At 41.9% G+C, this 27,990-nt stretch overlaps 1 protein-coding gene across 1 annotated transcript in view; it reads right to left on the bottom strand.

Moving 5' to 3' along the window:
- Positions 1–4,098: 4,098 nt before the first annotated feature.
- Positions 4,099–27,990, bottom strand: part of TPH2 (tryptophan hydroxylase 2) — a 105,782-nt gene continuing 81,890 nt past the window's right edge. The window contains exons 10-12 of the mRNA XM_060025258.1: positions 15,114–15,209; positions 6,096–6,229; positions 4,099–5,981 (exon numbers count right to left, since the gene is read on the bottom strand). Coding sequence (XP_059881241.1) covers positions 5,807–5,981; positions 6,096–6,229; positions 15,114–15,209 — 405 coding nt within the window. The 3' untranslated portion in view covers positions 4,099–5,806. The remainder of the gene's footprint in view (positions 5,982–6,095; positions 6,230–15,113; positions 15,210–27,990) is intronic.

Raw genomic sequence — 27,990 nt, 5'->3', positions numbered from 1 at the left:
TCTCAACCTATAAAATGAGGGTTAGCTTTGCAGTGTTTTTAAAGATTTGATTTTGACAGAAAATGAACTTGATTTCTTTGTGCCACTGGCTTTCAAATTACCCTGCCCACATCTGTCAGATGTTTTTGTTGTTCAATTATAAAAACTGTATCCAGACTGGATTATGAGAATGCTGTTTGCAGGCACCATAACCACAGGTGCCCTTGGGTTGAACAGCAGGCTCACCACGATCCTCCCAAAGAAGGAAATAGACTTCCAGCTGCTGCACCAGACCCATCCTTCTTAGAGAGAGGAAGAAATCACAGCAAGTGAACCTTGCTGGTGGTATATCTCTCAAATATACCTTTGGGGAGATGACAGCAGCGAGAAGAGTGGAAATAGACTTAACGAATTCACTTACATTTATATGACCTATTCCTATAGAAATGGCCAGAGAGTCAGTGAACACAACTATTCAGTTTGCCTGAAGGTGAGGGAGTTTTGTTGTCCTGAATCACCTTGTCAGCACTACCAATGTTCACCAATAATGTCCCATTCTCTATTTCATTTTTGCTTATGCAGTGAATATCTGTGCGTCTCTAGAAAAAAAAAAAATTGCATTTGCTTTCCAGTCTGGCTTTTTATCCTTAAAAGCTGTCCAGGAAACGTTTCACATGATGTTGTTTTGTCAAAGGAAGCTTTACGTATTTGCAAAAGACACAGGATATCATTGGATGTCTGCTTCTCCAGCCCAATGATAATCAACACAGGTACTGGTTATTCCAGTTTTCCCTGGTGTTTCATCTGACAGTGCTGAGCCACCTACTTAACTTTGTAACTTATTTAATTACAACTATTTTTAGTGATGTCCATCATGATCCAGTAAGATATTGACTTTATAGAGTCTCAATATTGCAATGGTCTCCTAATTGGTTTTACAGCACTCTCCAATCCCCCTACAATTCGTTTCCACACAGCAGCCTGAGTAACCTTTGAAAATGTAAATCAGATCTTGTTTACAGCCCTCCAGTGACTCCACTGCATTTAGGGTCCACCTGACCCCCTCTGGAACCCTGTATTATCTCATCCTTGCCTCCCATGCTGCCATCTTAGCCTTCCTCTCCAGCCCACTAGCAATCAATCTGTCTTCCTCGAACACATCAATCTTCTGCCTTAGAGACTTTGATCTTGCTGTCCCCTCTTCCAGAAACACTCTTTCCATGGCTCTCTTCATGCCTGGCTTCTGCTCATCCCATGGTTCTTAGTCAAAGGCTATCTGCTCAGAAAGGTTTTCCCTGCCCACCTTAATCTCTTCCCTCTCCACTGCTCTTTATCACATCACCCCAACTATTTTCTTCATAAAATTGCCACAATCTCAAATAATGTTTTTTTTTTTTTTTTTTTGCTGGTATCTGTCTACTAGAATGTAAGTTCAAAGTGGGCATAAACTTCCTCTGCCTTATTCACCACTATATCCTCAGTTTTTAGAACAGTGCCTGGTACAGTCCCTGATATGGTCTAAGCCATTGAATGAATGTTTTGAGACCTCAAGTCACATTATAAAGACTCACCATTCAATGTTTCAGAACTGTTTTATTTTGAACACATGCAAATCTAATATGAGAAGAAGGAATATGTTACTATTAATCCCCTTGCCTCTTCCCAGAAATAGTCAATCTGCATTAACAATCATTTCCCCAAATAAGAGAATGTCTTTGGAAATTGAAGAAGAAAAAAAAAAAGAACTCAAGACACACTGGAAAGCTCTGGGCTGCTTTCTTTTTCATTATAAGTAAGACAAGGTTCATGAAAGTACGCATCAGCACTCGATTCTTTAGAAGTTGAAAATTAGATCAAATGAATTGGAGGACAACTACATCTTGTGTTAATGTTTTCCTCCTCAAATGAAGAAAATGATGTGAGCCATGACTCCATTTGAAAATGAAACTTTCTATTTGCTTTTATGTTAAAGCATACTGTTTTTCATTTGAGAACTTTTCATGTTGGTAAATGTTGCAATACATTACATTCGTCAGGCTCAGCCCCGTTTACTATGCAAGCAAGACAAGCACAGATATATCATCCCCATAAAGCATCATTTCTAAATTACACAGTAAATAACTGAGACTAAGTCAGACACCCAAGTTTCACAACCCTTAACACTAATGTAAAAAAAAAAAAAAATGTTTTTAACCACTCTGGGTCAGAGTTCCCTACTCTTAAAACATGCAATTTATGAACAATCCACTATGCCAAACAAACTGATCATCCAAGAATATACTGGTTGCCTGACCCCAACTCATAACGGACAAGGATGCTTTAAGAAAAACACTGGACGAATCAGATTCCGGCTGTTTTTTGCAAGGTGTGATACATAAGAAACCTGGTCTTGCTAAGAACCTTGGGTTGACTTCTGATTAGCAGATTACAGAAGACAGCAGCAAAGCCAAAATAAAGTAGCGATTCACAGCGAGATGACAGTGAGCAAGTGTCTTTAAATTTATAATTGCCCTTGGATCTATTTAATTTAGCTTTAAGTCAGGAGGCATAACTGAGACAAATGGTTACACTGAGCAGATATCAGATATGACAAGAAGCTGGCTGTGATTATTTTGTTGTACTACTTCCATTTGGGGACTTTTTCTGCCAACACTTTTCCTATGATGGCTGTTAAATTTTATAGGACTTTTCCCACTATTAGTTGTAATGGCATTTGCGTGTTAAATGCTCACAACAAATGAAAACCATGATTCTATTGTTTCATATGGCAAAAACCATGCTATTCCAAATGGAGAACAAATCTAAGAAGAATCAAATAATTCCTCCTCCTTGTATGATACCTATATAAGCTCTGCGGGAAAGCCTATTTACTTTGCAGCGCTTCTATTTTTGAAACAACATAGATTTTGCACATGTAAGAACACTAAAGATGCCTCTATAGTCAATCAGAAGATAGCTCAAATGTTATTTTTTGTTGAGGAAATTTGTCTACAATTAAATATAGTTCTCCTTCAGTACTTTTAACTAAGAAGCTCCTCTTTCACTGGGGTTAGAAGGGGGAAGCTTGATGGCTACATATGGGTTTTTTCCTTTTTTATTGAATTATAGTGGCTGTAATATTATATGTTACAGGTGTACAGTATAGTTATTCATAACTTTTAAAGGTTATACTCCATTTATAGGTATTATAAAACATTGGCTATATTCCCCATGTTGTCCCTGTATCCTGTAGCTTATTTTATACCTGTTTGTACTTCTTAATCCCCTACCCCTATCTTGCCCGTCCCCCTCTTCCCTCTCTCCACTGGTAATCACTAGTTTGTTCTCTATGTGAGTCTGCTTCTTTTTTGTTGTATTTACTAGTCTGATGTATTTTTTTATTCCACATATAAGTGATATCATATAGTATTTGTCTTTCTCCATCTGGCTTATTTCACTTAGCATAAAGCCCTCCAAGTCCGTCCATGTTGTCACAAAAGACAAAATGTTATCTAAAGCAACACTAAATTCTGGGAACAACAGAAAAAGCAGACATTAAGAGTTTCTCAGCCCATTTTCTCCTTTGAGAAAATTCAGCAACTAGTTCTGGAAATTTCTAAATTATTGTTCTTAGTCTCTTGTTATTTTTCATTGGAAATTTCTGGATTCATTTTTCTGGGCTATTTTTCTAGGTTAATATTTATAAATAGCTAATTACTCAGGGTTATCTAGATCTAGCAAAGCAAGATGTAAGAAACTATGTATTTATGGATTTATTAAATGATTGGACTTGACAACGACTTGATCATTCTAGATCCTTTTATTTGGGTTCAGCTTGCTCATCATTTCTCTACCACTGATAATTCTTCAAGGCACTGTCTCATTCACGTAACGTAGCATTTAAACTGCATGACTCTCACATTCTATGCACCAGATGCCTTCTCAAAAAGTCCATTGTTCTGAGAATCTTTCAGAAATGAAAGAGCCTCAATCATTAAGATAGCCGATAGTCAAGCCTCTGATTTTTCATTGTAATTTCACCTCTCTCTGATATATATATATATATATATATATATACATACATATATGTGTATATATATATATATATTTTTTTTTTTTTTTTTTTTTTTTTTTGCGGTACGCGGGCCTCTCACTGTTGTGGCCTCTCCTGTTGCGGAGCACAGGCTCCGGACGCGCAGGCTCAGCGGCCACGGCTCACGGGCCCTGCTGCTCCGCGGCATGTGGGATCTTCCCAGACCGGGGCACGAACCCGCGTCCCCTGCATCGGCAGGCGGACTGTCAACCACTGCGCCACCAGGGAAGCCCTGATATATATTTTAACTCTTTCTCATATTCTTCCTGAATACATTTAGTCCAAAAATTTCTGACTCACAACGGGCCATACAACTGTATAAATTAGTTTGAAATCACATGTAGTTTCCTATTTAAAGAACATCCTTAGAAATTGCTCAAGTAAATATTTTAGAATTGCTAACTTAAAAGTCATTTCATCATCTTATTCTTCTCTACTTTTTCGTGTCCCCTCTTTCCTCCACCCAGTATTCTGTGCTACTAAAGCAGAATTAGAGGAACAGTGATTGCATTTGTTAAGGGAATCAGAAGCTAAAATTCATTCGCTCATTCAGCAATTTTTTATTTGTTCACTTAATCACCTGATTATACCTCTTATAGCAAAGATGACTGAAATTTGTGGTATATCACTATTGTTTACCCAAATTTGCCCAAACTTTAGCCAAGTGGACAGACTCTCAGAGACCTAGCTTGGTTGGGGGGTGTGAGAGGAAATTTCTGTACTGCTGTCAACCCTTGATCACAAACCAAGTCCTATTTAGTGATAAACATTAGTTTTGACAAGCATTAGTTTCCCTTCTATGACTACACATCATAAATACATACATACACCAAGTTGAATGTCTTAGCAATCCAAAAGTGAGATGTGATGGGCTGTAAATGTTGGTGCACCACTAACTGTGCTACTTTAAGCAGATCACTTAAGCTCTCTGAGACTCAATTTCTATGTCATTGAAATCAAAGCTCTATGATATAATTATTCTCCAGGAGAAATGGGTTAACCAGCTGAGAATGATAATCTCTTTATTCCAGCATAAAATTCATAGTCCCAAGATTTTTCCCCATTGTTTAGTCTTTCCTAATGTCCTTTCTCGAAGTGTTTTCTTCCAAAATACTTTGGGAAGCATGTCACAACTCAGTTTCTACAAGGTCAATGCAACATATATTTTCTATTTGTGGAAATTTCTCTTTTCTTACATTGTATAAATAATCAACCTAAAAACCATTCCAACTAGTGTGCTCGCTACTTTCAATTTTTGAAACAGAACACTGAATCTTTTGTTAATGTGATGGGAAGTTTCATACAATTCTGGGTTTATCTCAAATAGTGCTGTGAAAACACTGATACTAGAGAAAATAGAAACAGTTTCACTGCTATTTTCATGTTATCTAATGAACACAGAGGAAAGGCTCAGGTCTGAGAAAGGAAAGGTCACGAGCTAGAATCATAAGAGGGCTATTTGTTACCAATTTTCAATAGCTGCAGCTTGGTTAAGGACACTAAGCTGGAATGTCAAATCTATTTAAGACATTTAAATGTATTACGATCTTTCATACAATGAGTGGTTATCTGTCATCGGGTTCTTTATGGTGTTTCATACATTATCACAGTAAGTTGCAAGTAGGTAGAAATATACAGAATTACATGCTTACTAGCCAAGCCAAGACACAGAAAGCTATTGGTGTTATATGACATGGACTGAATTGCTGCTAAGCCCCCAAAAGATCAGGCTGGCAATGACACAGGTCCCAGACATCAAATTCCCAGATATTGGTTCATTTTGTTCAAGGCATCACACACGGTGTTCAAATCGCTGCGGAGGTCCTGCACTACGTTTTCAATGCTCCTGGTGTCTTTCAGAATTTCAATACTCTGTGTGTAGGGATTGAAGTAGACTGAGAAGGGACGGGTAATTGACTTTGCAAAGTCCCTGCAAAATAAACAGCAAAGAGATCAATCCTCACTGGTTCAAGAGACAGAAGGAAAGAACAGAGCCAGAAAAATTAAAAGTTATTTTCTCTAGATGGAAGAAAAATAAATTTACCTCATCTTTTCTTTGGCTTCTTCAAAACTTTCTGAAACAAAGTAGGCTTCCTGGAAGGTGGTGATAAGGCATTCCTGTAAGCAAGTTGTCTTTGGGTCAAAGGCTTTCACACATGCCTTGTCAGAAAGAGCATGCTGCAAAACATACCGCAAAACCCGTTAAACTCCAGGATGAGACTTTCCAAAGTGCCACCATGTCGCATTCCTACAGCACAGCTCAATCATTTTACAGAACTATTCAGCTACTCATCTACCATGAAATATGGAACTCTCCCACATGCAGGGGAAATTGAGTGTTAAGGGGTTTTTTGTTTGTTTGTTTGTAAGTCTGTTAGTTGCTGAGGGAAAAAAATGAGACATGGTATTATTTTATTTATTATCAACAAAATTCATACTGAAGGACAGTTCAGAGCTGTAACCCCATAGAAATGGAATTTTAGATCTATGCTATGGATAGAAGCAGGAGAGCACAAATATGGTCCTAAATTTATTGCTATAAGCAATGTACTGAAATTTCCCTTAAATGGCAAAAGTAATAATTACCTGCATGGAGAGGTGATGCGGACTCTGACTGAACTATTTGTGGACTCACTGCGAGACATTTTGAGGCCAGGTACTGTGTACCAACAGAGGCTGGAGTAGGCCTGTATATTCAAGGATATGTGCGAAGCATTCGTTTACCTTCCCCCAAGCACAGCAGAGAAATATACAGCAAATAAATATTGCCAGGTGGGGAAAAAAAAGAGCTAGTATTAGTAGTTATAGTTATGCCCACAGCAGGCATTAGGGAAACAGGAAAGCCAATGTAATTACTCTTTGAACCATCATTAGCCCCGTTCAGCTCACTACATGACTGGCACTAAGAAGAGCAAGGAACAATGAATGATTTTATTCTCAAGATAAATTCAGGGATGCTAAAAGTTAGCGCTCATTTCCTGCCAGGTGCCACCTGCCTATTTATAGCCCCTGGATTGACGGTTCTCACACAGAATATGCCTAAGAATCACTGAGGAGCTTGTAGAAAATGCAGATATAGGACTTCCCTCGTGGCTCAGTGGTTAAGAATCTGCCTGCCAATGCAGGGGACGTGGGTTCAAGCCCTGGTCCGGGAAGATGCCGTGGAGCAACTAATCCCGTGAGCCATAACTACTGAGCCTGCGCTCTAGAGCCCGTGAGCCACAACTACTGAGCCCGCGAGCCACAACTACTGAAGCCTGCACGCCTAGAGCCCGTGCTCCACAACAAGAGAAGCCACCGCAATGAGAAGCCCAAGCACCACAACAAAGAGTAGCCCCTGTTCACCACAACTAGAGAAAGCCTGTGCACAGTAATGAAGACCCAATGCAGCAAAAAAAAAAAAAAAAAAAAAAAGAAAAGAAAAAAGAAAAGAAAGAAAGAAAATGCAGATACCCAGGCCTCAATATTATTTGGTAGGTCTGGATAAATCCCAGAAATCTGCATTTTAAAGGCATCCAAAGTGATTCACACACAGATGGTTGTGAACTATATTTTGAGAAATACCCCTCTAGATTCTCTCTTTCTTAATTTAAAGGGTAAATTAGTTGGGAGAGAGAGGCAAAGAGAGAAATGGGTAGCAGAAACAGCCTTGAACTGAGAATTAGAAAACTCGGGCTCCAGTCCTGGCGTTGCTATTAACTGGATAACCTTGGCAAATGATTTCACCTCTCTAGGCCTCCGTTTCCTCAAGTGTAAGTGAGAGGTTTGGGCTGGGTGATTTCTGAAGACACTCTACTCCAGTCTCTGGATTCCACCCAAAGTACTTTTCAATCTCTAACTGCTAAGATTTCCTGGAGAAACGCTGAAAAACCTTTCCTGTTCAGTATTCTTGGTACATTCCCCCAACAATTTCAAAATGCATGGAATGATTTACAGCCTTCCATGAAGAAGGCTACATAGTTCCCTAAGTTTGAAAATGTAATGGTGAACCCAAGGACTGACGGGCAAGAGAAAGGGCACATGGTCCTACCCTGTGTTTGATTTGCTTTCCCACAAAGTTCTGTTGTCCAGATCAATGCATATGTGAATCAGGGAATGCAGAGGGCCCCTTGGAGTGGACTCATAGTTTTTGGCCCACAGAACAACTTCACTGTAAGCGGAAGGTCACTACACCAGCAAATGCATTTGTGCTAGGTTCAATGCAGTGCAGTGAACATCAAGGGATTTGGGGTTCCACATGACAAATAATTCTGTCCACATTTTTAAAACAATTTCACAGTTTCAAGAAACAAAATGTGCTTTGATGAGAGCTGTTGCTCCTCTGCAAAGAATAGGCCCCCTATTGGCTTCAGAGCTAGAAGTTCCTTTCTTCGCAGCCATACACTCTGGGTGCGTTTTATTTAGTATGTTGCTCTAATTGTCCATTTATCCATCAGTACATATGAAAAGGAGGACAGTGACTGACCCAGAGTCCTAGATGTTTCCATGTTCTCACCCCCGCATTCAGGGGCATGGCAGAGTGCGAGCAATATAGACTATACGAACATTTAAGCCATGGCTCCCTCAGGGCTTTCCTGCTGAGCCAGGCTTTTCACTAGGTCAAGGACAAGCACAGGAAGAAGGTGAAACTTGTCTGCTTAGGTCTGGAATGCTGTGGTAGGACATTAGCACCCTCAGCAGTCACCCTGTGTAGAGGATGCCTCCAGAAGATGTGTATGTAATAACAGAGACCGAAATCAGTGTAGTTTCAGAAAAATGTATCATGTTATGATTCTACTGGATACTCAAATGAGCTCATTTCATCTTTTTAACAGGTAAATGGGATGAGAGTGGATCAAGAAAAAGCCCAGAGGGCAGGGTGCTCTGCCCCAGACTTCAAGAAAAGTCAGTGGACTCACAGCATATGATTTGAAGCAAAGACCATCAGGTAATATATCTCACACTTGCCTAATGTACTAATCAAAAGGAAAACGGGAAGCTCACTGTTCTAAGCTCTCAACAATGCAGTCTACCCTCAAGCTCCTGCTGCGTCCCATACCTGGTTACGTGCTGGGGACCTCTCCATCCATGGAGCATGCGACCAGTTCTCTCCCTTGGCTGTTACAAATATGGAAATGATAATGGCACCCAAGGATGAGCCTGGAGAGAGCCCAGAGCTGGGGGAGCCGCCACGGAGTGAGGCCAACAAATGAGGTGGTGACCACACCTACGAGTGGTCTCATTTACTGATGGGGAGCTCTCTTGTGTGACGAATGCCAGGAACATGCATGCAGCCCATGAGGGCCCCTGTTTCTGAACACTGAAGCATAGCTCAAGGGCCATAAAATAGCATTCATGTCTTTATTGATTCCACTGTCCAGTGGAGCAAAGTCCTACTGAGTTTTCTTCTCAGCTCCTATCCATGTCTCTCTCTAAGCGACCTTGGTTTTGGGGAGCAGCTATCATGCCCTCTCCTCCGTGTCCAGAGTAGCTTCTCTGTAAACATAGAGCCAAACTGTCTGATGTCCCCAGAGAGCTCCACGGTGAATCCTTTCCAAAGTGTTAACAGTCTGATATCCTGAAGTCTGCAAGAATTAATCCAACTTCCTGCAGAGAGAGGCTTTATAATGCTGAGAGAATCTGGCTGACAGTCTTTTACTCTCAAGCCATTTTTAAAGTGCAGGAATACTTGAGAATCACCTCTCGTCTACATGCTCTCTAAAAGGACTGTTTTGCATTTACCCATAGGGCCAAAGACAACAACCCAGGACTTGGAGCCAGGAGACCTAAGTTCTAAACATAGCTGTCCCACAGGTTTATCAAATGAGTGAAAATTCCGCAGGTTAAGATGCAGTTTCCTCTTTGATAAACTGAAAAGGTTATATATCTACATGAATTCTAAAGCTCTTCTTGCAATACGATTTTAACAGGGCCTGCAAATACACAGCTCTCACACCACCATCCCCTCCCTCCACCCCAACCAGCGTAAATTCACCACAGCAGCCTTTCCCACTGGGCCTGGGCATGGCCTTCCCACCCTTCCCAACAGAGATGGCCGTTACCAATTAATTGGCTTTAGCGCAAAAATTAAGACTTATTTGCCAGTTCCAGTCTTTTAAATAAAAAGTCTCTTTCAACATCAAAAATTTCCCAGAACCCAATTAGCTTCTACATGATCTGGGGCAAATTATTTCACCTCTGTCAGCCTATTCCTGTGTTAATCTGGAAAACGGAAATACTTACAGTTATCTATAATCCAGGAATATGGTGAGAATTAAAGGAGGCAACACATGCAAAGAGCCTGGCACATGGGAAGTGTTCAGTAAATTATGTTATCCTTGCTACTTCGGTCTCCAGATGATGCTTGGTGTACATATGCAACCAGCCACACCTTCCACCATTGGTACAGCTCCTCTGGAACCCATCGAGAAAAGAAGCATGGCCCTAGCTATGAGGCTGCCAGGTCCTAGACCGCAACAGTGCCTGTCCTGAGTTCATCAGCTCAAAAATCTTCCTTCCTTCCAGCCACCTGCCTTTGCAATGACACAGAGTTATTATCGCACCTCTTCTAGATGTAAACCTGTGATCCTCACCCTCTATATTAGGACTGGTTAAAGTTAGGAAAAAACTCAAGTGTGAAGTCTAGATAGTTTGGGCCCTCGATTCTGAATAAAAATTTGCATACACTCACACTACAATCATCCTTTCCCACGTCAGAACAACAAATATATACATTTGTATATGTATGTACGTATGTGTGTCTATGAAATTTTTGAACCTTCCTCGAATGTTCTTCCTGCTAACCGAGCACAATGTGGTAGCAACATCCCTATTGCCAAACTGGGTGATGATGGCATCACACTTCTTTTCATCAGTGATGTTGAAAGTTTCAGCAGTTTGAATAAGCTGCAGGAGGGAGGGAACAAACTCCCTCTTCAAGAAATCCCTGTGTAAAAGCCAAAGACCCTTCTCCAGCTCCCAGTGTCCGGCATTTGCTCTGTTATTACTAACAGTGCTACTGCAGGAAAGGAAGAGGCAAGAGGAAGGGAGCTGTGAGCCACTGGAACGCAGGAAAGGTGTGAGAGCTCAGACGCTCTCAGAGTCCCAACTCCAGCCACCCGCTGACATACTGGATGACCTCAGGGAACCCACGGGGGCCTTGGGCCTCTTCTCTACAGCCTGGCAGTAATTCTCACCGCCTCACAGAGTTGCTGCAAGTGGTTGTAAATGCAAATGACTGTAATAAATATAAGGCTGTTCTGTGAAGGCTGATGAATAGCTCTATAAAAGCAGTACAATAAATTCACCATACAAGGACATCCTAAAACTAAAGCCAAAACATAATAATAATTAAAATTTTAAAAACCACCAGCTTTCTCAAAACCTGAAAAGCAGAACACGTGTGTTTGTATGTAATATTCCAGCAACTCCTATGGGGTAGGTGCTAAGGCCATTTACCAAAACAATCTAATCTCTGCCCTTAAGGAAACAAAGAACTAGACTTTACCCTCACCCATGAAAAAGAAGGAGAGATTGCCTTTTGCTTTGAGATGGATTGACTTTTGAGATTAGACTCAGCCAACTCATCGATTAGTAATCAGTTGCTTACCACCTCGTGTGAACAAGATCTCCTCACTGTTGCTTCTCCAAGGGAACTGGATTCAGCAAAGACCCATATTCATCACTTTCTTAGACCTCCCTTCTAGAGAAACCCTTTCAAGTTTCTTGAAATCTGAACTTTCAATTTTGAGTTTGTTGAATAAAATAAATGAATGAATGAGTGAATAAAAATTTTTTAATGAGAGACTTACATAGTTAGGTCGACTCTGAGATAGAAAAAGAACATTAAAGGAAAGACACATACTAGACTGTGGGTGAACAGCAAGCAATTATTCTATTCTCAACCTTTTTTTAAAGTCAGTTTTCTAGATGATCTAGCTCATTATTAACTGCTCCCCACAGTGATGAAGGTATGGAAAGGCCCTTCCCAAATACATTTTTGGAATTCATAAAAGTACATCACCGAAAAAATAATTAGAACGAGAGAGAGCAATCATTGTTGAGATTTTTTTAAAAATTGTCTTTATAGTTACCAGATTTATGTTAGATTTTATAAGCATTTCCATATTTATTTTTTTCTCTCTTCAAAGATAAAAAATAAGCACTGTCAAAAAATAAGAGGGAAAAATGAAAGCTATCCTTCAAACTATAGATACAGTACTTGGAAGTGCTTGGCCAGCTCTGACGTGCAACATTTACACTCTGGAAACTCAGCCTCTTAAAGCACACATTTTAAAATGTGTTCAGTTCAAGGAAAGAAGATGAACTGTGCATAGTTATGTAAAAAGTATAAGGACTACACCAGAACCTCCAACAACTTACCCGAGACCTACATATGGCCTGTAATTGGAACAGCAAAAACACATTTTACCACAAAAGGTAACTGCGTTCAAAACTGTAAGTGGGTTTGCACAGGAATTATTATAATGCTATTAATAAAGTTATCCCCCGGGCTTCCCTGGTGGTGCAGTGGTTGAGAGTCCGCCAACCGATGCAGGGGACATGGGTTCGTGCCCCGGTCCGGGAAGATCCCACATGCTGCAGAGCGGCTGCGCCCGTAATCCATGGCCGCTGAGCCTGCGTGTCCGGAGCCTGTGCTCCGCAATGGGAGAGGCCACAACAGTGAGAGGCCCGCGTACCGCAAAAAATAATAATAATAATAAAGTTATCCCCACCTGGGCTCAGAACTATCATTTGTTCTTCCAAATAAAAGTTGGACAGATGTATTCACAAGCGCTGGGGGAAGGCTCTGGACGCTGACACCGAGCGGGGCAGGGATGGGGTGAGGGTAAAGCTAAGACTCTAAGGAAAGGTCTCATGTTACATATTCTCTGTGAACAGTCAGAAGACATTTCATATAGAAGGAATTTCTGAGTTGTAAAAATGGTCTAAAGTAGCAATCATAGAGTGTTGAAATTTGGGAATGGAAGAATGCTAATGACCAGAGGTGGTGGACCAGAACAAGAAGATTCACGGCAGACAATGCCCTTCACATGTTTCTGGCTGATTTCCATTTCCAGACAATTCGGTCCATACCAATAGGAACAAAAACAACAGATTCACCCCAGTGCTGCCTACACACGCCTCATTAACCAGACCAGAGGACCCTGCTGAAAGTTGGGGCAATAAGAGAGACTTGTTTCTTTTGTTCCTGGTATCATTTATAAGCCCTCTGAAGAGAATGTAAATAGATGTAGCTCAAGAGCTACATAATTTTCTGACTAATTCTTTTTTCAGGGAAATCAGGAAACAATCTATGGAAGACACGGGTCTTACAGACATATGACGTCATGCTATTGCTGTGGGCTTTGAGATTAACCCCAAATGGATTTTTTTGTTGTTGAGAATTTAGTAAAAAAAAAAAAAAAAAGAAAAGAAAAAAAAATTTTAACACATTACATCAGGCTTTTGTTACATTAAATATTATCATCTATTCCAGCCAGACAGGGCCTCAGGCAGCTCCCTTAATGGGCCAGGCTTTGAGTAGAGCACACACACTGCTACGTGCTGACTGATCCAGCATCTCATCCGTCCCTTATTCATCCTTCCCACTCCTCCAGCATCAGCGTGGGCAGCAGGACCCTCATCAGGAAGCCTCCCCAGGCATGGGCTAAAATGTGCCAGGCACATCTGTCACACTGTCTGTATTATCTTGGTCATGTATCTCCTGCACTAGAATGTAACCTCCTTGATAACAGGGATCCCAGGCAATAGGGCCTAATGGTCAAGGGCTTGGATCCTGGAGCCTAGACTGCCTGGACTTGGGACCACCTCCAACACTTATTAGCTGTGTGACCTTGAACAAGCTCCTTAATGTCTTTATACCTCAGTTTTCTCATCTGTGATAATGGTGTTACTTATCCCATTGGGTGGTTATGAGAATTAAGTGGGTTAATATGTTTAAAGCCCCTAAAATACTAAAGTCTATTTAAGTGTCTTTTGAGGCAGTTGTTATCTTCTTCATATTCTTATTCTTCATCATCATTATTTGTCCTTGTATCCTCAGTGCCTGGCATAGTACATGGTGCATAGTAGATGCTCAACCAAATATTTGTGGAATGAATGAATGAATGAAGTCATAAAGTGAATGGACTCAATGAAACTACAGTTAAATTGCATCTTTCAAAAGTACGAACATCTAAAAAGTGCCAGTCATCATATATATCCCAGTCACATTATGCAAGGATAATAAATACTCAAAATAAAAACCCTAGGATCGTCCATAATCCTGACCTTAGTCTGAATAATCAAAGAAAGATTAAATTATTTTCAGTACCGTTTCCAGATTAGATATCACAATGCATTCTAAATTCATCAAAACTTGCTATCCCCCAGTGGTATACAGATAGCAATTCTTAAGTAACCAGAATATTTAAATGATCAGAATGCCCCAGACTCCAACATTTCTGAATAAATGATTTTTTAACTGTATGTTAAGGCAAAAAAAAAAAAAAAAATAGCATCCCTTAGGCATCACTACACATATTAGATACCTCTTGGACCACATATTTATTTCAGTGTTATTTTTTTTTATTGTATATGCCCATAAATGTTTTACTTTACATTAATTCTGAAGAAGCTAAAATAACCTCTAATTCTCCTTTGGGAAGCAGATGCTGGGGAATCCATGGGAGCCATGGTGATGACAGAAATGAGAGAGGCCAGGTCACCCTTACAAGGGAATTTCAATCAGTAGGATCACTGCTAGCTCAGTGCCCAGTTTTCAGCACTACATTTAGGCCAGTCGTTTGTTACCCAACATCTGAGCATACACTTGTCACTCCTGTTGGTCCGTGCACATGGCTGCTCATCCATTTGAGTCACACCACAAACCCAGAAAGGCATGGCCCATTTTCAGAGGTGCAAAGAGTTAGGTCAGCACCCACATGTGAGGTACCAAATCCCCTGCGCTAAATATTCATGCGGTATCTGCGAGTAGAGAGACTCAGACAGACAAATCAATATCTTCCATGACCTTGAACCAGTTTGCTCGGGAAGGATATTTGCCTTTACAGCTTCATACCTTTAATTCTCCAATGGAGGAAAGCAGTCCAGCCCCGTATGCCCGCAGCTGCCCTTCTTGCTTGCAAAGGCCAAACTCAATAGTGAAGAAATAGCACTGCAAAAGAAGTGGACGCACAGCCAGTGAAATGGGTAATACGTTCTTCTGTAAAATAAAATGGCACCCAAAATAAAATGGTGCACTCTGCATAATTTCTTCAGCACTGTCCATTAAAACGCATTTAAGTCAAGAAGATTTATTGACATTTATTGCCTAATAATCCCTCCCTAGTTTAAAGGTAAATGGAAAAAGTATTAACTACTAAGAGTCTTATGCTTCCTGGATTCAGAAACCCTATGAGTCAAATCATAGTCCTTGCAATGACTCTAAAATTTAAAAAAACACAGATTTAGAAAGAATGAATATGTCACGGTGATAATGCCAGAAGAATATGCTACTATATTTAATAAGTTGTGGTTCAGTAGCACCGTGTAAATGTGGAAAAATAACTTGGAATTCAGTAATCCTAAACTGATTTTTGCAGTTTGTTTATTCATTCAACAAACATTTGTTGAGTACCTGCTATGCACCAATGCTTGGTAAAGAATTGTGGTGAAGAAACCAGGAAACAGCAAGAAAACAAGTATATACCTACCAAATTACCATTTTCTTAGCGAAATCTTAAATGGATACCTATGTATGCACTTACATGTATACATACTTATATGCATATACATTAAATACATATAGTAAGAATGATTTCATTGGGCCGAGTTTTACCATCATCAACTACTACAGCTTCCCCAAGATATTAAAATCTACACTTGCTTCTGTTGAGTTCCTAGGAAATCAACCTAGACAGACAGAAATCTCCGTACAACCAAAAAACTCACAATGCTCTTGAGAGGGGCTGAAATTACACTGTTTGTGCTCGGAGAGGAAAGTGAGAAGCTGACAATGAGCAATAAAAAATTTCATCAAATTAACACTGTCCTGCATTAGTGATGATGGAGCAATGAAGGGGTTGAGAAAGAGAATGAAAACATCCCTGAAAAGGAGCAGAAAATACTGATTATTTCTAGCCCATGGCTATTTGCTCTATTCTTATCTGGAGGTCAAGATATCCCTTGGTTCTGGAGGGTTTTATGTTTTTATTATGTGTGGATGATCTCTGACGTTGAGTGGTCAATGCTCTGTAGCCCTGGGCTGGACCCGAAGGCCTCGTCATTCCAGGTCATGGAGCTGAGCCTCCAGAGGCAAAATTTCCTTTCTCGATTCATCTCCCAAAGAGGCGAAAATTACAGCCCTTCCTACCCTGTCACCACCCACAGCACCCGCCGGCACCCCCTCTTACTCTGTTCTGACTTGTCTTTCTTTTCTGTCCCATCACTTTTTTGACATGGTCTTTATGTATGAAATATACTGTTTGTCATCTGTCTCCCCCCACAAAACCATCAACTCCATGAGAGCAGTATCACGGTCTGTTCATCTAGAACAGAGTTCCCCAATCTCAGCAGTGTTGACACGCTGGGCTGGATAACTCTTTGCTGCAGGGGGCTATCCTGTACACTGGAGGATGTCTAGCAGCGTCCCTGGCTCTGTCCCCTAGATGCCAGTAGCACCCCCCGACCCCATCTGCAGCGACCAGACATTGAAAAATGTCCCCAGAGGGGAAACATCACTTCTGGCTGAGAACAACTGACACAGACTAGTGCCAGAACCATAATAAGAGCTCAATAAATATCCGGTGAACAAATAAACAGTGAATGAAGTATTTCTAGATTAGGCTTTTTGTGTGACAGCAGGACATGGAGGAAAGACACACACAAGGAGGCCTGAGTCCTAGTCTTACCCCTGCTTCTAATTAGCTCTGTGACCACAACCTCTCTGGGCCCAACTACTCTTGTAGTTTTCCTGCCTATGACGTCTATTCATTCATCTACTTATTCTACAGACACTCCTACAAACCTATCATATGCCAGACTCCGCTCTAGCAGAGAACAAGGGAACAAAGTTCCCCAACCCATGAAGCAGGTATGCTCCTGGGATGAGACAAGTAACAACAACAAAAATCAACATACAGGATGAATGTCAGGCGAAATCTGCTATACAAATCTGCTATATAAATAATAATATCATGTAAGTGTCAGAGAGCAAGCAGAGGATACGGCTGTTTTAGATGGAGGGATCAGGGAAAGCCTCTCTGCAGGAGTTACCTTTAAGCTGCAACCTACTTGAAAATGGCCCTTTCTTTTAGAAAATGAACAAGCCAGTTGTACAAAGACCTAGGAGAAAGAGTGTTCCCAGCAAAGGAAACAGCAAATGCAAAGGCCCTGAGGCACGGATAGATGTGTATTTCCAAGGGTGTCTGGGAAGCTATTGGAAGGTTTTAGGCTGGAGAGACATGTGTTCTGATTTCATTTCCAAAAGATCACGCTGGTGCTCGGTAAAGAATAGATTATAGGGGGCAAGGGTGGAAGCAGAGAGACCAGTTGGAAGGTAGTGGCAGTCAAGACAAGGGTGATGAGCGACTTAGAGGATGACTTGGGCCAGGGATAGCAGGGGGTTGGGAGAACTCAGTATCACAGAGGCCTCATGAGAAGAACCAAAATAAGAGATGTGAAGATGTGTTGAAAAGTTAAAATACAGAGGATGAAATGTACAGCATAGGGAATACAGTCAATAATATTGTAATAACTTTGTATGGTGACAGATGGTAACTAGACTTATCATGGTGATTATTTTGTAACGTATAGAAACAATGAATCATTACGTTGTACACATGAAACTAACATAATATTGTAAGTCAAATACACTTCAATTACAAAAAAGAAAGAAATGTTAAAATACAGCCCTCAAGTCTGTCCTCCAAAAAATTTTGCACAGTCCTGGGCATGGTGGAGAAGTGATCATACAGTCATAGAACAGGAAGCCTGGAAGTTCAGCCTCTTACTTTACCAAAAGGAAAACTCAAGTTTAAGGGGATGAAGTGATTTACCCAGGACGGGTCTAGATGGTGATATTTAAGAGATCTAGAGCTCAGTGTTTTATGAGCTCAACATCTGTCACATTTTAAAGTTTCCAGGTAAAAGATTAATAGATGCATGATTTTTTCCTTACCACCAAAAAAATGGGGAAATGAAAGGCTAAATCAGGAAAACCAGAATCTCACGACATCTTCTTAGTGTGTCTTCGGCTGATTTCTCTAATTTGTACTGCATTTATAGCACAGGATGTGAAATCCTTGGAGTCTTAACATTGAATACAGAAGAGTTTGTGAAAAAATGTGCTCTCGTGTTCGAAAGCCTCCAGAATAGTACACATATGGAGCCAGCTACAGGAGCACTTAGGTTAGCCTATTGTGTGCATTTTTAATTTTGCTTACGTTGTATCAACGCGCACATAATGCACGGTCATGGTTATGATCCAAATCAAAGCAGGCTGAGAGAGTCCCTGAGAAAACCTGGTGCACCATTCTCACGGGCTTCCCCTAGATCTGGCATCCCGTCCTAGTGTGAGGCAGGAATTAAAAGGTCTGCATCAACTCGGCTAAAAATTCCAAGGTAAATCTATCAGTGTGTCTTCGATCCTTGTGCTTCTAGAATCAGGGTAACCTCAGAGGGAAGAGCCACTGGGTGTCTTCCTTCCCGTTGCTTAGAATGCTCTCTGGCCCCATCCCTCATCTGGGAATCCTTCCAGAAACTCTGACCTTACACAGTTCCATCTGCTCATTCCCTAGCTGCCTTTCCCTCTGGTTTCCTGCTGTCCTCGACCAAGGAATGAGCCTAGATGCTGCTTCTACAGCCTCCTCTCACCAGAGGATTAGACCTTTCACCTTGAGATAGCTTTCCATTTGCGGCTCCATGTGTGGCTAACAGATAAAGAGGGATGATAAAATGTACCTGAAGCTCACGTGTTGGCAAAATTTGAATTATGGACTTGCTCAGGATAATTTTTCTCTTTCTGCTTCTAATGCCTCAAAATGCATAAGGTATAGACCTCAAAATGCAGAAGACCCCGGGCACGATCACTAGTGGGGAGGAGGGGGCAATTGCACGTGTTTTCTGCCTGGTTTTTAAGTGCAAAGCCTACTTAGAGTTGGACTGGATGACCCCTGGAGACCCTTCAAAATTCAAGGGTAGCTAACTGCTTCTTGAAATTTTAAGAAAATATAATTTGTTTTCCTCAGAGCACTTGCCATATGTGGATCTGTAATATATTCCCAAGAGATTTACCAAATAAATATCCTACCTATTATCAAAAAAAAAAAAAACCCCACAAAAAATAAAAAACCTGAGCCCTATAAGAATTCCTGTAGAGGATTGCAGAGTCTTGGTCACTAATGTCTTTTAAACAGAAACAAACAATAATACTAAGATTAACACCTGCCAAATTGAAGGGTACCTTTCAGCAAAGCTGATGTTCATGAATTCCAAGTTCTACATACCACTAATTATAAGTAATTATTTATAAATATTTTATTCGACTATAATTACATATAATCATTAACTGAAAACCAAAACAGGAATTATATATCGGACCTCTTCCCTAGAAGAAAAGCAGAGTCATTTACATACACATAGTCATGAAGCAGAAGAAGGTCTGAGTGACGATCTGAGATCCAAACATGGCTGTGGAACACAGCCACGGGATGAGCTAGCAGGGAGCGTGCTTAAGAAAATGAGATAGGTCGCCCAATGCTGCCATCTTCCGATCACTACTGGTAGTGCACCACTCTCGCAACAGTTCTGGCCTAGCCAAATGGACATTGTGAGAGCGGGAAGGAACATCGTCCAGAGACACTGAACACACCAACAAAATCCACCTGGTCCCACATAGTGATTTACAAAAGGACACGATGCAACATCCTTTTTACGTTTGGTGTTAGGTACCTGAAGCTCTTGCTAAGGCACATACCATACTCCAATTAAAGAGATGTATACCTTTTTCAAATTCTTGGTGAAAAAGAAATTTATTGTTCCAATTTTCCTCTGGAAGGGTCCTGTTGCCTCCCAGTTCCCCAACTCTCTGAATCCTTTGAAATAATTATATCACCTCTTCCTGAGAGTCAGTCTGTATTCTTAAATTGGATTAAAATGGTGCGCAAAGTCCTAGGAAGACAGCCAGGTATCCTACTTCTTTTACTTTGTCTGGGAAAGTGGTCTATACACATCATTTAATAAATGCCTGAGTGAGTCAGTGAGTGATGTATATTCTATACTGCCTTCACTAAAAATATGATCTTTTCAAACTGATAATATATACTTCTAAGTAATTGCACACATACATCATTCCACATCTAGAATTCCATCATCCACATAGGCAGGACAGACAGGAACCAAGAAGTTAGCAAAGAACGTCGGAAACGGCCCTAACTGAGATGCGCTGAACATAACAAAAGGTTATGCACTAAATTTGATTTGCTTTACATGGAAAAGAATCCCTCAGGCCCTCACGCAGACCCCATTTATCCTTATCTAGTACGCAGTTCAAATAAACTTCAGTTATGTAGCTTCTAAGCCCACACCCTAACATGAGAGGGGAACAAGAAAAATAGACCAAAAGCAGATCCAACAACTCAAAAAGCACAGAAATACAATATTTGGTGTTTGACTAAACAACCCTAAACACTTCCATACTTGAAGTTTTCACTAAACAACAGAATTCAATCACGACAGTAGGACATCAAAATAATAGGAAAACTTAGCCAGTAGAGCTGCAGTTTAACAAAGTGTTCGCACATAGGTCATCTTACTGCACGTCTGCTCCCTTCCTACTAACTTGATAGAGTAGTTACTATTTTTTCCATTGTACTGATGGGAAAGCTGAGTCTCAACGATCAAGGGATCGGCCCAGATTCCTTGACCCATGGTTGGCAGAGCTAGGAGTCAAACTCCAGCTTCCTAACTTCAGATCCCGCCTTGTTTCCTCACCAGCAAAGTGCACGTACAGGTGCAGAGCCACTACCAGCCCGTCAAACTAGCACAACAGTCCTGTTGCTGAAATACTGAACTACTTCCAGAATGGGTATAAATAGCTATGACTCCACACTCCCCAAGTGCCCTCAGCCAGCCACGCTGCCCCAGCCCTCTCCTGGGTTCTGTTCCCCCTACCCTCCCCAGCACCACCACTTCTTCACGATCGAGAAAATAAGGTCTCAACACCCATGAAGCTGGGGCCTAGAGGACCCGGCTCCCACACAAGCGTGACGAGTATCGTTCTATTTGGTACCCATGTCATAACAAGAGGATCAGTCCCAGAAAGGAAGAATGCTATGCAAAGATGTTCTTACACCAGGGATCTGCACCTCAGTAAGTGCAGATAAAAACACAGAAAAAGAGCCATGTGTCTCACAGCCTTCCTTTCTCTAACATCTTTCCATCAAACAACTAGCATGTCAAAGAATACACTTGAAAAATTGTTGAACCAGTGAAGAGGGTCCAAGATCCCAACCCACTCACTCCTCTACCATGAATCCCCAGCTATTAGAGTTTGGATTTTAGCCACATCAAATTTCAGCTTACAAGCAGCAAGTACCTTCCCACCTCTGGCCACAATTCCCTTAATCTTGATTAAACTGCAAATAATAATAGGATTGGAACAGAAATGAGGCTTGATAGCTAAGGGGGAAACTTTGAAATAGAACTGCTAAGGCAATACTGTACAAATCCACACTGGGAAACGAAAGTGAAAATGGAGGCTGCCCTCCTTAAGCCATGGAGGTCACCACTCAAATGTCACAAGATAGAAAACTTCTCACCAGACATCAATTTTTGCTGTTGTTTCTTTGACCATTTAAACTGCCAGGAGTCACACATAAAGCCAAATCACACTCGGGTGCAACGATTACCCGCTGGGCTTTGTTTGCAGAGCAAGGGTTACTGGCTAGAGACATCCTCTGGAACTGGGCTTCAAAAGACAGCAGAAAGGGGGATTTTGCAGGCTTCATTAGTTTACTCTGGGCTACTCCTGTGTGAAACAAAAATGTAAGAAATGCTAGAAACTTAGAGCTGGAAGACATTGGTTTTTTGCAGTCCTGGGCTATAGCCGCTCTGTAACCACCGGCCCCTCGCACCCCATCTCGAAGCCTCCCCTTGGCCAAAGGAAGCCACCCGCTCTGTGTTCACAGATTCAAGGGCAAGTCACTGTCTAGATCCTAGGGATTATTGTTCAGATGCCTTGCAGGATTGTCTCCACACTCATATTTTCCACGAGCCTCTAAATGAAAACCACTATAGCTCTTGGCAGGTCACAACTTAATCAATACACTTTTAAAATTTATACTTGTTCAATTCTACTGTGCCAAGCTCTACCTGAGATTACAAAAGTAGCTAAAGATATGGTCTCTATGCTCAAGAAAGGTACTATACAAACGGGTAGACAAGACAAGTATAAAAATAACAGCAACAACAGTAATAATAATGTCCTGCTGTTTTAATCCTACCATAAATTTCTGTCAAATTGCAGTGTGCTTATCTGTCTCAGAAGATGAGGAATATGAAGTTTATGTTGGACTTTTTGAAGGATAAGTGGGATCTCAGAGGGATTTCAGGAAGAGAGGAAGTTGTTGGAAAGAGTAATATTGAGGGGCTGGGGGAGGGGAGTGATTTCTGGGAACCCAAAATGCAAATCGTAGGAAGTTAAAGGTAAATCAAAGTATAGAATGGACCAGATCACAGGCTCCACTTGAATGGTAGAGATCGCCTCCTTCTTCAGGGGTTCTCCTCAAGCCGAGACAGACAAAAACAAGTTGAGAAAAAGAAGAGGGTTGGGATTTGAGTATGTTCTGTCTGCTAGAAAACAATGACCCTGAATTGTGAAAAGAGCAATTAAGAACAGCCATGGAATGAATTAAAATGTAAAAACCTAAGCTCTAAGGAAACATTACGGCAATCCTTGTGGAAAATTGATCATCATATATAAAAGGCACACCCGTAGGGAGAAAAAGAAGCGTCAGCAGAAGACAGCTTTTAGTGAAGAACACATTGACATAGGCAATTTTCAGCAGCACTGTTTTAGGCAGGATTTTTCTGTGTGTTTCTTAACTACCCTTTCCTATATCTTTTTTGGTTGCTTTCAAGAACAAATGGATGATTTGTTTAAGTGCCCTCTGGCCATTTCAGTTTTATTGCCCCTTCTTCAGCTTATCCAAGAGCATTTTCAACTTCAAAGGAGACCACCTACCTTAGTATCATGTAACACTTACTAGTTTTTACATCAGGCTTTAATGGTATTTTTTAATTTAAAAAAAGACAAAGAAAAAAGAAACATCTCTCATCCCTTGCCCCCTGCTTATGGACTAGCAGAATGACAAGCATTCACTTAATATCAGGGCCACCTGAGCCGTTGGTCCACCCCTAAAACTCCGACAGGATCCACTCTAAGACACTCCACTCCCAGGGCGTAATGTCAGGTCACCATGGCCATATGGTGGCCCAATTACAAACGTTCGCTGTCGCCACCAGCCTAGAGTACAGGTCCATAGTTCATATGACAGAAAAGACCCTCAGGGACCTTAGGGCCCCTGCCTCCTCCAGCCCCCTCCCTCGCTATTGCCCACCCCCCAGCGCCCCCCCGCCCCCCGCCCAGGGAATTGCACAATTTGCAATTGTGCAGACGGACACGCTCTTTTCAGCTTCCCATCTAGGCCTTCGCACACCACCCTTGCTCTGCCTGCGATGCTCTTGTCATCACTCGGCCCCTTTGCCGAATTCCTGCTGGTCTGCCAGATGAGGTGCCCTTCTTCTACCATCAGTGTTGTACTTTCAGATCCAGAAAGAAATCTCCAGTCTTCTTGCCTCTCCCTCCACCAGACTCTGAGGTCAGGGACAGGGTCTGACTTGTTTTCGTTGTTGTTTCATGGCTGGTCTCTAGCCCCCTGCCTGACATGTAGCAGGTGCTTAGCAAATATTGAAGGAAGGGAGGAAATAGTGAAGCAAGAAGAATTTCCCAGCAGGCTAAGCCAGCAGTGTCCATGCCAATCTTCCAGATCAGTAACTACTACCCTCAGCACATTTTCCAACATTACAGACATTTTGAAAAGATGAAAACCCCTCTACTGTAGCCATCAGATCATTTTTTACTTATAGCTTCAGAAATAGATCAGTCCCTTGACCTCTCTCTATGCCCCATTCGACAAAAGCCAATGGGCCTCTGAGCCAGTAAGGAAGGGAGGAACCAGCCTTCTCGCAGGCCTTCAGGAGCCAGGATGACGGCTGATGGGCAGGTATCTCCTGCGGAAGCTCAGCAATCTTGTGGTTAAGTGGCTTCGTGACAAGGAACAACTCTGAAAATTCGCCAATTCTGACATCTGGATCCTCATCCAAAAACATAAGGGGGAAAGTTTTTCAGTTTGCTGTTTCTAAGACTGGAAACGAGTCAAGAAAAATGCTAACTATGCTTGGTCGGGGTATGGGGGAGTTTGTGATCAATCCCGCCCTCGAAGTGCCTCACTGCCCAGACTTCAGAATTAGCACCCACGAGGAATTTCTATCAGCAACCCTGCCTGGACCTTCATGTAGCAGTTGATGACACATGAGATCAGACAGATGCTATTTTCTCCTGGAGAAGAATTTGGGAGATGACCACCCGTCATCATCACTTTTGTTTTCCACAAAAGTCTGTGGCTCTTTAAAAAAGGGCTTTAGGAATACAAATAAGCTTCTTTTTAATGTCTTCTGAGCCTGCAGGTATTTGGGTTCACAAATCAAAAGCTGGTCTTATATTCAGAATTACTGCTTGGACCCTAGATGTAGTGCGTGAGCCTCCATAACAAAGCGATTCACAGAGTTTGGCTCTTCTTTTAGAGAAATTCCATCTTTTTTCCAAACGACCCTTTGTTGAACTTACTGTATAACTAGCTACCTTGAAATGGCTACCTTCACTCTGAGGACACAGACACACACACCCCCATCATTTTCGTACCAGGTGCATGGATCAGCGTTCCGTGTATAGATGTGCTTTAATCTACTTTGCACAGAAGACCTACTGAAGCAAATGCTATAGGTTTGGAAGTGCCCAAGAACTGACTTTTATAACCTAAGCAACTCTGAGCTCCTTGAAGGAGAAGAAAACTGATGAACACATTCTCATCCATTCATCCTTTGGCACGTTTTAAAATGTTCTGCATCAAATCACACATTCTCCCCAGATGTGGTGATTTTAAAGGTCAGCTCTCGAATGCCTGTATGAAAAATGAGGTTCTCATTGACTCCCAAGTAAGCTGAGGGTCGTCACCACCACTTTTAGAGGGTGGTTTTATTTTTATTCCTGTGTTAGGAAAAGCAATGCCCTCCCAGACATTAGGACTTAAAGAGCTGGCATTTGCTTACCTATTTATTTCCAGGCAAGACCAAGAATCTTGCAAAATGATTGTATGTCTGAAAACTGGAGAGAAAAGTACGTTTAACAGGGAGAGCCATTTTCACCACTACATTGCACTAAGCTGTCCTCTATATTAAGCTTTTATTAATGAAGTCATGTTTCTTTTCCATTCACTAACCAACACCACTACCATCATCATCTCTCACACTCAGAGTCAACACTAACCATCTATATGGGTAAATGGGGTTGGAAAGACTTACCTATGAACTGGGGTCCCTGTGACAACAAGGGTCTATAGGTAACTGAAGCTCTAGATAGAGTTTCAGCTCAGTTGAGCTCCCCTACCTCTAATCATCACTGCCAATGACTGAAACCTACACTCTACCACTGAGCTAAACACCTTACATCATGCTCACCACAACCCCCAGAGGCAGGCGATGTGAAGGTAACATAATATGGTGGTTTGAGAGCTTGACTTTGGAGCAGAAGACCGAGGTTCAAAGACAGGCTCTGCCATTTCCCTGACCTTAGGAAAGTTACCTAGCCTTTCTGAGTCTTAGGTTCCTTGTCTGCAAAATGGAGAAAAATAAATGAATAACTAACATTCATTGAATTCTTATTATGTCCCAGCGCTAAATCACACCCCCCATTTTACCAATGGGAAGACTGAGGCTTAGGTTGAGCTACTTGGGTAAGTTTGGGGGCAACAGAGCTGGACTGGAATCAGTTGTGCCTGACCCCCAATGTCCATGTTGTTTGTACTACACCATCCGGTTTGCCTCTGTTCTCGGTGACTGCAGGCCCTAGAATTGATGTTTATGTCACCTTTGTGACAGCTGAGCTTGGTGTGTGTCAGGAAAGATAGGGGCCTGTCTAGCTTGCCTACGGTCATCCTGGCCTGGCTTGCACTGGGTTAGGTGCCTTCAATCTAGGGTGTGGACCCTAGATCAGTCAAGTAGCACATCAGAGACCTACCCGGGGCCAGTGGGGAACACACACTAGAAACCAGCCATAACAGGAAGCCCAGTCTTCTGAGCCTTGCCAGTGAGCAACAGTACTGCAACTAACCCAGCTCAGGAGAGCTGAGACTACAATAAATGAGGCTGGGTTGAAAATTAAATACATCATGTTTATGCTGAAAAGACATATTACAGGGCTCCCCTGGTGGCACAGTGGTTGAGAATCTGCCTGACGATGCAGGGGACACGGGCTCGAGCCCTGGTCTGGGCGGATCCCACATGCCGCGGAGCAACTAGGCCCGTGAGCCACAACTACTGAGCCTGCGCGTCTGGAGCCTGTGCTCCGCAACAAGCGAGTCCGCGACAGTGAGAGGCCCGCGCACCGCGATGTAGAGTGGCCCCCGCTTGCCACAACTAGAGAAAGCCCTCGCACAGAAACGAAGACCCAACACAGCAAAAATAAATAATAACATTAATAAACTCCTACCCCCAACATCTTAAAAAAAAAAAAAAGATATTACACAGCACAAAACCAAATACTACATAGTATTGCTTTAAACTACAGCAATCTACTTACATTGGATACAGATGCATTATTTGATGGGCACAAAAAAGATTTGCTAAAGGATAGTGAGAATTCATGAGACAGTAAACTTGAAATATTTTGGTGTCTCGTGAGAAGCTATTTAACCAAACTTACCCTCTAGCTCTGGCCACCAAGAGAACTGGTATGTTTGCTGCTGCCTAGAATGCCATTCCCTCTGTTCTCTCTACCGTCCCCTGGTCAACAGAGTCCCCTGAGCAGTAAAGGGCAGGTGATTGGAGATGAAACTTCACTTCCCAACTCAGTATCATGTATCCCACTTAATGGGGACAGCAACTCAGCGCTTGCCAAGAGTGTCCTTGGATAAAGGCAGTCTGACTGCCAGAGGCGCTGGTCTTTTCAAGAGACGCTAGGAATCTAGATGGTCAAGTGATGGCCTCTGAAGTGGAAATGCAGGCCATTTTTTAAGTTTAATCAAGGTGTAGACTCTATTTTTTTTTTCCTCACAGACATTAACCAGAGCAGAAGCCTCTGTAATCCCTTTAGAGGGTAGCATGATTTAAAGAGCCCGAATCCCACTGCTGTCACAATAACTTGCCTCCAGGACACCAAGCACATGTCTCTGCTGCCTCAGCGGATCACACGTTGCCTTGACATCCTAAACTCCTGAGAAGTGGGTTGGTGCACGAGGTCAGGATGCAGAAAACCCAGCAGCTCAGTCTCTGCCGTTATTGTACCGTATGGTTTGGGGCAAGTCACTTCACTTGTCTAAGCCTCCCTTTATTCATTTATAAAATGGAGATTCCTTTCCTTGCCAAATTTTTACTGGGCACCAATTTTGTGTATAGCACCATGTGGATACCAAGGAGTGTGCCAGGGGAGAATAATATGAGTCCTGCCTATCTTGAAGCGCCATTGTGAGACTCAAATGAATAAACATGTGTCAAATGCTAAATCAATGCAAGAGCTGAGATTTAGGTGAAGGTTCCCTGCTCTGAGGTGACTAAGACCATAGCCATGTTCATGGCTGACTCATCCCTTGTCTCAGGACTCTGATTCTATAGAGAGTCCC

This window comes from Delphinus delphis, chromosome 11, assembly GCF_949987515.2.
Source record: "Delphinus delphis chromosome 11, mDelDel1.2, whole genome shotgun sequence".
Lineage (NCBI taxonomy): Eukaryota > Metazoa > Chordata > Mammalia > Artiodactyla > Delphinidae > Delphinus > Delphinus delphis.
Note: the sequence above shows the minus strand (reverse complement) of the source record. Positions and strands in the feature narration are given on the sequence as shown.